At 35.1% G+C, this 11,944-nt stretch overlaps 1 protein-coding gene across 2 annotated transcripts; it reads left to right on the top strand.

Moving 5' to 3' along the window:
* Positions 1-4,936: 4,936 nt before the first annotated feature.
* LOC113697424 (glucan endo-1,3-beta-glucosidase 14-like) lies at positions 4,937-10,261 on the top strand. Of its 2 annotated transcripts, none has more exons than XM_027217026.2 (3): positions 4,937-5,620; positions 6,369-7,399; positions 10,009-10,261. In XM_027217026.2, the coding sequence occupies exons 1-3, from the start codon at positions 5,557-5,559 to the stop codon at positions 10,087-10,089; spliced, it is 1,176 nt and encodes a 391-aa protein (XP_027072827.1). In that variant the 5' UTR covers positions 4,937-5,556; the 3' UTR covers positions 10,090-10,261. The 2 variants fall into 2 exon arrangements, with proteins under 2 accessions (XP_027072827.1, XP_027072826.1); XM_027217025.2 differs by having other exon boundaries at positions 5,409-5,626.
* The last annotated feature ends 1,683 nt before the right edge of the window (positions 10,262-11,944 follow it).

The following is an 11,944-nucleotide window of genomic DNA, read 5'->3' as shown; positions in this document are numbered from 1 at the left end:
TCAGAATCCAACCAAATAGCAAGCAAACATTCACATCTTGAACTTTAGCAATTACAACCCAAAGTGGCATACAAAAGTTTTCAAAAGTTAATATATATACGGTTTGCCAAATTGAAAGTGAAAACGGCCCTAAAGATACATTTAGGGTTTCACTTCATATACAATACAAAATACATCTAGTTCATTCGGCAACCATCTATCAAGATTCATTCCAAAAAGAGTCATATTCCTGTAAGGAAAACAAAAGGAACGGTGTGAGCTAATTGCCCAGTGAGATACTATCACTTACGCTACCAAGTGCATATAAGCATCAAGCTTTCATTCAATATAGTAAAATTAAGCAAAGGCACACGTCAAATATGGTGATAAAATGATACAGATGGCTCTCAAGAGCCCTTTCCTCGTTTGCATTTCTTGATCGGACGTCATTGACTCTCCGTCAATGTTCAAAAGTAACCAACCGTAGACTCCACTTTACTTCCACTCCTTCCACCTAACATCCCCCTACCGGGCCCGAAATCCAAACACTTGCACTTTGGTATTACTCGAGTATACCGGAATCGAGAGTCTCGCATACTACAAGATTCCATATAACTTTACCCAAGGTTCATTAATTGGCACGACCAAGCTCTCGCCGGCTCGATTCAATCAACTACTAATGGAGTTGAGCTCAATGATAACATTTGTAGTCGTTGGATACTCGTCCAATCGACACCAAGTCAAGTACTTTCATTTCATGTAACATTTCATGTAACATTACAATAACATGACAACAATGATATAAGGCATATAAGTGAGAGTGATAAAGTACACTTTCACTTCAATCAAGTCACATTCAATTCACTTCAAGCAATTTACATTCAAAGCCATATAGTAACACACAAGTGAGTAGTACACTCACCAAGCTCGCAAATGTGGTTTCATGCACTTCCGTCAAAAGAACGTTGTACACCACCGTCACGCCCTAAAACATGCAAACAAGTATAATGAGACTCGATAACGAGTCATAAACCAAGGCCAAACATGACCCCAAACATTAGAGGAAACCAGAAAATTTGGAAATGCAATTAGCTTTGGCCCTGAAAAAAATAGTTTTTGACCTCGTTTTACGGTAATGACACCAATTTCACTACGATTATCGGATGAAGGTGTACGATACACCGATTCGAAGCTAAAAGACAGGGCTACAACATCACAGAAGGTCACTCAACCCAGTTTTGAGTGTAACCATGTCAAAAATGCAAGATACTACACCAAAACCGTAAAATAGATTCACAGAACGCATTCTAGCGGAAACATCATAACTCAGGCTCTCCAAGTCCAAATCCAGAAATTCCAAAACCAGCTGAAATCTAAGATACAGGGCTACATTTCATCAGAAGGCCTCAACAATCAATTCGGAAGCAATTCCAGCCAAAACAACCAATTACAGGCGCAATTCTTACATTCGGGTAAAACCAGAACAGCAATAGTAATTCAACTTTTCTCATTCTACACTACTCCGATTGACCTGAAATTTTGTAGACACCTCTAAAATGTCATTCCCTACAACTTTTATGTTTTAAACCAAAGCCAATTCGGCCTCTAACTAGGAGCTATAAATTCGGACAGAATGTTCCCACTAAAACCCTAATTTTCTGAAATTTCTTCCAAACCAGAAATTGGTTACAATTAATCACTTTTTCCACCTCCTAGAGTCATTATATACCATTTCCAATCATCATAGATAGCCACACAATCATGTTCATAGTAAAACAGAAAAATCCCCAAAAATAATAAAACTTCATCACTTCAACCACAAATCAAGAAATAATCCATAATATTGCATCTCATACTACCACTAATCATGATTTAAGCATCAATTAAGGGATGAGGGTGGTTCTTCACAACTCACCTTAGAAACAAGAGAGAGAGAGAGCAATAGGTCATCCTAGCTTCCCAAATAACTCCACACAACATCTCACAAACACTAATTGAAGAGGTTTTATGGAGAAATTGCAAGTTTCAATGGTTGGTTTTGATGATTTGGAGCAAACTTGAAGAGTTTTCTTCCTTGTGCTTAGAGTAAGAGAGAGAGAAAGAGAGAGCCGGCCACTTATGGAGGATTTTTGATGATTTTTGGTCATTTTTGGTTTATTTAAGTCAAATGGTAAGACCATGAATAGTTTTTCTAAATTAAACCCACTCAAATGGTGACACTTGTCACCTTTATTAAATGCTTACCTAACTTGTCTTTCTTATACCAATCCACTTGGACTCCTCTAATTATCTCTTAACACCCGATAAATTAATTTCAGTATCCAAAACTTAACCTAGTTGATCTAATTTTTCTGAACTTTTTGCACTAGTGGGTCTCACGTCCGGTATACGCTCTTAATTTCGTAAAACCTATTCGATACTAGAAAAATCATCTAAAAACTATATCTGCTCCTTAAAAATATCTAGAATTTTTCCTACTCACGAAAATGCAGAAAACAAGCCATGAAAAAGAATAAAACCTAAAAAATGGAAAAAAAATACGGGTTCTCACATGACGACTTTAATTGATGGTGGGTAAAGTTTTGCATAAGATCAGTGCATATATTAGGAAATACACTATCAATTGATTATTTTTTTAAAAAGGCCAAAAAATGAGATTTTAATTAAAAAACTCATTATAGGAAAAAAAGTCTAGCGTTGACAAGTGAATGTGAGATTGTAAAAGTGGATAATTAACTGTGTATAGTGTAATTATAAGGAAATAGAATAAAAAATTTTCTTAAATTGGAAAATAGATTAAATTGATATGTAATATATATATATAATTTTTCAGTCGGTAAATTAGATAATTTTCATCCTAAATTTTTTTATTAGAGAAATTTATTATTTTCTTAGAAATAAAATTTTGATAAAATAAAACCAATTTGAAATAAAAAAAGAGAAAAAGCTGTACAAAATAAGAGAAAAAATTATTTAGTAGAGGGATATTTTGTCTCTCAGGAGGTTAAGTAACATAAAATAAATGTTAAGGAGATAAATTACAATTAATCCTATTATTTAATTTGCATCATTAACATATTTTTAACTAACTTTTTTTTATATTTTTAAATGTCTTTTTTATCTCATATATATTATATCACAAAAAATATTGCTTGGACAATTAATCTCCTATCCATACATGCCAATTATTATTTTACTTGGACAAGAGGCGTGATTTCATTCTATTTCAATAATTAAATATAAGTGTATTCTAATAACTACATGTTAGTTTTCATTCTACTATTTGTGAGTTATTACCTATAATAATGGCCAGTTATAATTTATAAGTGTGTTTGGATCAAGAATTATTTGCAAAAAACATTATTTAGTTGCATTATAAATGCATACCTTCTTATTATTTCATAGACATAACTAGGGGGAGTGTCCGCACAACGCGCGGGTGTTTGGTGCCTTCCATTTACGGTCTGCAATTAATAAGTGATTTCCATGATATCTACTCTGATTTTGGTTCCCCAAGTCAGCACAAACAAACTCAATATGGTTTTTTTGTTGAACAAACAATAGTACATTGTGAGAAGAAATAAAACTTAGTATGAAAAGATAAACGATATAATCAATCAATTCACACAGCATTACAATAAAACTATGTGAAATTGAAGGTCGTTGATAATGCAGAAAGGCGAAGCAACACAGAAAGCTAACCTTATTCTAGAATCCCCACCGAGAGATCTTTATTGCTGTTTTTCCAAATCTATAAGATTATAATCAATCCAGACTAATTGGGGTTAGGCAACGCGAAAAATGCTATCTTGCAACTAGGCAACGCGATAAGAGTCGCTAATTGTATGTACTAAGAACACACCGACAAAAATTAATGGAGGAACTGAAAAATTGGGGGGGTGAAATCTAACCTCATGCTGATCCAATAGGAGTAGTTGGGGTTGAAGAGCATTCTGAGCTGATTAGTATGAAACCAGGTAGAATTTTTTCAATTCTAGAATGCGAACAGGGAGAAACTGATAATCAACCGTTTAAGCATTAACATACCAATGGTTTGACAATTGAATTGGGTGTAATTAATGATGAAATAATAAGTAATTTTAGAGTTGAGCTCGAATGGAAGAGAAAACGATGAGACAAATCGTTATAGACAAAGGCAAAAAGGGAAAACTTAACTCCTGAAGCTGAAAAATGATAAACTGACCAACGTTTGTGGCTCATAAATGCAGATTATAAATGATAGAGAAATGAGTTCCTACCATTGATAGAGAAATCGTTGACTCATTTCCTAAATCCGATTGTCATTCAAACGTTTCAGATAAAGCAACATCTCAAACGGTTATCTGCGACTGAAAAGGGAAATTATTGATAGTTAAGAGATATTCCGGTAATTACACCAACATACAAGCATATATGAGTTGTACAAAATGCAAAAACGGTTGTACACTAATTACACATTCCATCAATACCCAGATGGCTCATTAATGACAACTTTAAATGTATTAAAATGGGATTATTTCAGTAAACATACCCAAATATATACTTTCTTAACTTGTACCTAAAACTTTTAAACTAATACACAACATTTCACATTCCTAGAAAGCCCCCACCTATACGGTTGAAATTCAACCTATTCTTTGACCAAAAATCAATCTTATATAATATAAGGATCTCATAAAAAGTGCTATATTATTTCAAATGATTTTTCCAAGGGTGACTTGCTAATAATCATATTAAAAGAATCCCATTAGTTCTCCTCCTCAAAACACCGAATTTTATTCCCTTGAAAAGAGTATATTTGTCTCTAAAAAACGAGGAAAACAAAAAAGTAACAAAAGTGGGCCTTGTCAACATGACTTTGTGGGAAGGGCGTGGTGGCCACTTGAAGGATAATATATAATTAAAAAAAATGGCAAGACGGATACATAGTTCGACTGGACTGGTCTTCCTTTCTTTCGTTTTGAATCAGCGTTTTAGTAGTCTTTTTCGCACAGACAGTTCACATATTCAAATAGTAAGTCTATTCTACTGTTCTGGCACAGCCTCAACAATCTCCATTATCAAGCTACAATCACCAAAAAGAAAAAAGCACAACCAAAATTCCAAATACAGAGAGTAGACACGACTTAAATTCAGTTATTAAACCCAAAATTATTTAAAGTAACAGCCGAGACTAGAGAAAAGAAAGCCACCCCTAAACCCATCACCGTGTCCCTCTGCCGCCCGTCGCCACCGCCACCGCCGCCGCCGCTCAGTCTACTATTTCTGGGAGTATCTGATTTATTTTTTAGTTATTGTTGGATGTGAAAAGGGTCTGGTTGAAAAGCTAACCAAAAGACAAGACAAGATGGAGCTAAGAAAAAAGGTCGGCACTGATTATTGATGGCGCCACCATACTATTACTGCTTGTCAAGAAAAGCGAAAATTAGAAAAGGAAGGAAATTTTGGTAGTGGGTTAATGGCATGGTTGAGTAGTAGGAGGAAGGATTGTTCAATTGAAAGAACATCAGTAGCACCAGCAGGACAAGACAACAACAGCGGGGACGTCCTATTGGGGTTTCTTGGTTACGTATCTCAATGAGGATCCTTCAATTTTGCGTGCGGTTCATTTCTCTGCTCTTGGCCTTCAACCTTTTCACCGGTAATGGTACGCTTCAGTTGTTCTTGATTACAGCTTTTCTTATTCTTGATTTCTGCTTCTGCTTTTTTCTGATTTCTAATTGTTAAAGATCAGTCCAAAGAACAGTATTTTTTTTCCATCCTGCTGGTGCTGCTGGTGAAAACTAAGTACTCTTTTTCGTTTGCTTTTCCCAATCTCTTCATTTTTAAATTGGAAATTGGTTTTTATTCTTGGTGAAATTTCATCAGTTGGCTGCTTCTTCTTCTCATTTATTTTTTGTTTGTACGACTTAAGTCTGTAACTTTCAATTGATTTTGAAGTTCTAAATTGTCTGCATGGCACTCGTAATTTAGATTCACATGTTATGAGCTGTGCGCTTAAGAAGATATCAGCAGTTGATTGGGCAGTATATTTACTCTTCATATGCTACTCTTGTGCCACAACTATCTAATTGCGACATTGGTGGCCTATGGGAATGTGTGTGTTGTGTGAGCGCCATTTGACTCCGTTGAAATGGTAACTAGTATTGAGACTTGGGGGGGGGGGGGTAATAATATGGTTCGATTTGATTAAAGATCTTATATAATTATGTGTAAACTTTTGTTGGCCATTGGTCTAATTTAAATCTGTGTTTGTTGCTGACTGTATCCTGGGTTGAAAGACGAAGCCTTTGCAAATGTATGAGTTTGTATTCAAACTATTCAGGTTCATGGTGTCACGGACAGTTTTCTTTCTTGGTTACAACTGTTTCCTTTGTTTTTCATTTCAGCAAAGCTCACAGTGAGAGCATTCACGGGAACTTATGGAATCAATTACGGGAGAATTGCAGATAACCTTCCTCCACCAGACGAAGTTGCTAAACTCCTTAGGGCAGCAAAGATAAAGAATGTCAGAATTTATGATGCGGATCATAGTGTTCTCCAGGGCTTTAGTGGCACTGGACTTGAGTTAATAATTGGACTTCCTAATGACCATGTGAAGGAAATGAGTACTAACGTAGATCATGCATTGACTTGGGTCAAAGATAATGTGAAGGCATTTCTTCCTGATACGCGTATTGTTGGGATTGCTGTTGGTAACGAAATTCTGGGAAATGGTGCTAATTCCGATCTTTGGGGATCTTTACTGGGTGCAGTTAAAAATCTCCATAATGCAACCCAAAAGTTGGGGATAGATGATATTGTTCAGATCTCCACTGCTCATTTTTCGGGTGTTTTCGACAATTCATTCCCTCCTTCCAACTGTACTTTCAAAGAGGGTGTTTCTCAATATATGAAGCCGCTCTTGGACTTTTTTTCTCAAATCAAGTCCCCTTTTTGTCTAAATGCTTACCCCTTTCTGGCTTACACCTATGCCTCGGACAAAATTGATGTAAACTATGCCCTCTTTCAGCCAAATGAGGGTATATACGATCAGAAAACCAACCTTCATTATGATAATTTGCTTGATGCTCAGATAGATGCAGCTTATGCTGCTTTAGAAGATGCTGGGTATAAAAAGATGGAAGTTATAATTACAGAGACAGGATGGGCTTCTCAAGGGGACCAGAATGAGCCCGCTGCCACACAAAACAATGCTAGGACATACAATTATAATTTGCGGAAAAGGCTTGCTAAGAAGAAGGGAACACCTTTGAGGCCAAAATCTGTGTTGAAAGCATATATTTTTGCGTTGTTTAATGAAGATCAAAAGCCTGGTGCAACTTCTGAGAAGAACTATGGACTATACAAACCTGACATGAGCATTTCATATGACATTGGGTTTCCTGGACTTAAATCTTCATCTGCAGTTTCTTTGAAGGTATCCTCATATGCCTTTATTGTGATTAGTTATCGGCTATACCTCTTGAACTTTGCCTCCTCTCAGGTGTTCTCTGTAAACTTTGACATAATTCTTTGGATTTTGTTTAATTATTATCTTTAGGATTATGATAGTTACACTCATAGCATATCCTTTTTGCGGAATTGGGGTAAAAACTTTGAAATTGTTTGATGAAACAATTGATGGTAATAAAGGAGTAGTATGAAGATGGGATCTAGCTTTTCTTGGGGCACTGAAGATAGTAGGTCGTTTTAACTTCAGAGGTGCAGAAGCTTGTTGGACGAAGACCCAGCTCCCTTATTGGTTGTCTAATCAGGCATTCAGGAGTTTGAGGATAACATATGTGCTGAAGTTCAAATCATTCTTGACCATTTATTTACCGGTCTGGTATTTCTTGACCATTTCTTAACCAGTCTAGTACGTAATAACAACTGTTGGCTTGCAGAATCTCTACCCTTATGAGTTCTCAAGATGTCTAAAAAGATTTTGACCTTTTCACAAAACAGCATCCCTGCGATTCCACACTACCTATTACTCTCTTAGAGATTGTGAAATTGCAAAAATATCCTTTCTCTATTGATAAAAACACTTGTAGGAAAGGAAATCACCTGTTATGCTTTCAAATTCTGGAAATCATTAATTGGGCAAGAACCAAAGGAGCCACTTCTATGCCCCTATAGTGTCTTGGAACAGTTTTCTCTATAACATGAAAACAGTTTGTATGGCGAAGTGTGCATCTTTTGCTATGCAACTCTGAAATCTTTGAACAGAAAAAATTGTCTTTCTCCTCTGAGATATCAGCATACTGTGTCTTTTAAAATTTCCATTTACAAACATTTCAACAGAAATATGCAATCAGAGGATGACCTAAATGCTATGGCTCTGACAGACTATATCGCTTCTATTTTGGATAAGAAGATCATTCTTAGGTATGGGGTTAGGGTATGGGGCTGGTGTTTTCTAGAAAAGATGTTGAAGCCTAGGAACGAAGGAGTTAGCCTTGAATAACATCTTTTTTAGCTTAGCAAATTCAGTGTGTAATAAATCATGTTTGCTAACCTATCCTGGATCTAGGAAGTATGTTAATTTTTAGGTGCTATTGTCTGATATGTTATTGTAAGCAATTTTTGCAAGAATTCATGGGCTAGAGTTAAAGATTCTTAGGATATGTTTTTTTTCAGGTGATTCTGTCAAACAATATCCTCTGAGTTTGAAAGTCTTGTAAATTTTTGAATCCCTGAAAATGGATATCATTCAAAGCACCACCAAACTGTCTTTTATACTTCTTATGCTCGACCATCTCATTCTCATGAGCTTATATGTTGATGGCACCTTTTATAAATATTAGTATGTGATTTTGCACAAAGTTTAATTTGAAAGAATAATCAATTATGGATTTTGAAGGTTTGTCTTTTAAGGTTTCAGTTCCTACATTTTTTTACAGATATAATGAGTTGAACTTTTTGTAAATCCTTGCAAAAAGAAAATTCCTATTGACAAGTGTTCTCAATGTTGACGTTGACTTCCTCTTTTCATGAATGCATAACTAAATTTTGTAATGAGTAAGCAATACTCTTTTGATATCTCATATACCTACTTAATTCTGATCAAAAGGTCTTGAACAATTTCGTAATAATCATGTTGTTCAATACTATGCTAACTTGTAATATGCTGAACCTTAAGTAGAACACTTTTGCAACACTATCCCCTTTTGGAGGTCTATTGATTGAAAGTATGTGCAAATGAAAAGGGGCTTGCTGGATGGTACTGGTAGGCTTCTTGAAGACTGAGGTGTTATCATAATCTAAATTGTCTAAATACTTCCTCACCTCTAACTTCTATACTTGACCACCCAAAATAACTGAGTTCTTCAGATAATTTATGATAATCTAAATTGTCTAAATGTTATAATGTGTGGGGCCAAGGCATGGGAGCATGGCAGATATATGACCCAGCCATGGATTTTTGTCTATCTACCAACCTAATTATTGTGTAATCTGCTTTTAGCTTAATGTTTTACGAACTCCCGGTCATTTTAGTCAATTCTTGAGTTAAACATTACCTCAATTTAACTGGAAAGGCAAAATTTTTTGTTGTTTCCTGGAATCCTCTAGTTTATGCAGATGCATGTGAAATGGAGGTAAAATTGTTACTCATTGTCGTCTTGAGTTTGTGTTGTTCTTGACTTCTCGAACTGTCAATTCAGTGTCCTACTCTCTCACTGACATTATAAGCCACAGCTTTCGCCTGGCGTTGGAGAAAAGATTATGCAGCTCTAATTTTTTAAAAGTAGCATGAAAAATTATCATTTGGGCAACTTGTCTCAATTCATCTTAGCAAGATAAAGGGTTATGTTTTCAAATGTTTCTTTCTGCGTTTTCAGTTCTTGGGTATCACCAGCATATGCTATACAATTCAATGTTTGGTTCAAAGTGATGGGCTTTTTCTTTTTCTTTTTCTTTTTTCCCTCCGTCAGCCAGAGACTTGAGCAAGAGATTTTTTAAGTCCTTGTCATGTTTCTATAGTTTTGATTGATTCATAGTTTATCCTCCTATCAATATTAAATTTGATGACGTGCAATGTTTCAGGAAATCCAAGGTGGAAGGAGGTTTGGGTCCAAAACGTTGGTATTAGCAGTCTCAAGTGTAGTCTTTCTTTTGATTTTGTAAGTGGGTGGATGATTGGAATAAAACTACACCACCATTTTTTTTTTTCGGTTGGGGGCCAATGCTTGAATTTTCACACCAAATTAGCAGTAGGAAAAATCTTTATACTTGTAGATTAGCTGCCATCAAATGTCACGTTCAGTGCATTAAAAGAACATATTACTTCTTTTTCCTCTTTTTTCTTTCGAAGTTGCTGATCGTTTGGAGTATTTGTTTGGCCAACGTATACATGTCTATGTCCAATAAACTTGGTGTCTAATATCTTGTCCATGTAGTTCAATTAAAAATCTCCTAATTATTATAATATTTTTTTTTTCGGTTTTTGGTGTGGCCGGGGCGGCCGAGGTTAATCTGGATAATAAGTTAAACTTAGTACCCTGTGCTTGAAAAGACAAAAATGGTTGACTGGCTTTTGGGATTTATCTGGCTTCGGACTCTTAAACGCGGTTGTCCGGATTATGGGAACGGCAATGTCGGTCGTAAAACGGCGACTTCGAAGACTTTGAATCTATGGATTGATGATATTAACGGGGAGTTGACGTAATTGTCTTCTCTTCCATCCGATAATTGCCGTCTCCGAATTGACTTGAGTGTGTTACCCTTTTCGTTGGGGGGCTCGAAATTGATATAAATCGGAGCCTTAACCAAATAAGTTTTGCTATGTTAATTGATATTTTATCCAAAGGAATATGGGATCCGAATCACTTGCTTACCTTTGTATGGGCATCCGATGCTTCGAGAGTTTACTGATTTCTGAGTGCCATCCGGTTGTTCAGCAAAGTGTAAAGCCGACAATGATCCAGGTGATTGAGGCTAAGAAGGAACCAAATTTGACCCATAACTTCAAGAAGAAACTTTCTAGCATTGGTTTGTATTCTTGAGCTTTTCCATTTTCCTTTTTGATTCTCCTTTTGTCTTCCAAATTTGGTACGCAAGGAACCAAAAAAGGTGAGAAAAAGAGAGCTGATTATTAATTAAAATGGGTAACATGGACGGGTTAAAATGGGTAATGGATATAAGTGAGTCAATCCATTTATACTCATTTAATTAGATGGATATAAGTGAATAAGTCAAAAAATGAGTTAGTAATCCAATTATTCATTTACAATCCATTTATTTTAACTTTTTACAAACTCATCTAAATTTATTTTATACACTAAATTATCAATTGATACCACCATTTGCAGTTTGTACCCATCATTAATTTTAAAATATTTACTTATAATGCCCGATAAATCTAATTACCAACTTTTTTCCCCATCTATGTGCTATGTGACAAAATTACATACTATTTAATAATTGAATAATAAGAATATTTTTGTTTTGCAATAGGGAAAGGATTTGGAACCATGAAAAAGATAGATTAAACAGTGATTGACCAACTTATGAACTTGAAACTGGATACTAGGAAAATACAAATGAAAACAGGACAGAAAAATCTCCAAGTGCATAGTTATTCTTTAAGTTAAAAATTGGCCAACATATTCTCCCACCTTTCCGTTTGGTTCTCCACTTTTTGATGCTACCTTTGGTCAAAGGTGATAAAGAAATTAGGATATTATTGCTGAAGACAATTCTAAATAGATGTGATTGTAAAAATAATTCTAAATGGGTTAATTATATTTGGTTGGTTACTCAATTATACCCATTTATTAAATGAGTTTAAGGTTTTGGGTATTATTGGGTATTATACCCATTTATTAAATGGGTATTATTGGATAACATATTTATACCCATATATAAAAATTTAAAATATCCATACCCATCTATTCATGGACGAATATGAATAAATTTAGTTAAATAGATTTGTTTGACACCTATAACATTATCAAAGAACCTTTAAATTCTAAAGTTTCAA

This window comes from Coffea arabica, chromosome 6e (genome assembly GCF_036785885.1).
Source record: "Coffea arabica cultivar ET-39 chromosome 6e, Coffea Arabica ET-39 HiFi, whole genome shotgun sequence".
NCBI classification, from domain to species: Eukaryota; Viridiplantae; Streptophyta; class Magnoliopsida; order Gentianales; family Rubiaceae; genus Coffea; species Coffea arabica.
This window is presented reverse-complemented; position numbering and strand designations above follow the sequence as displayed.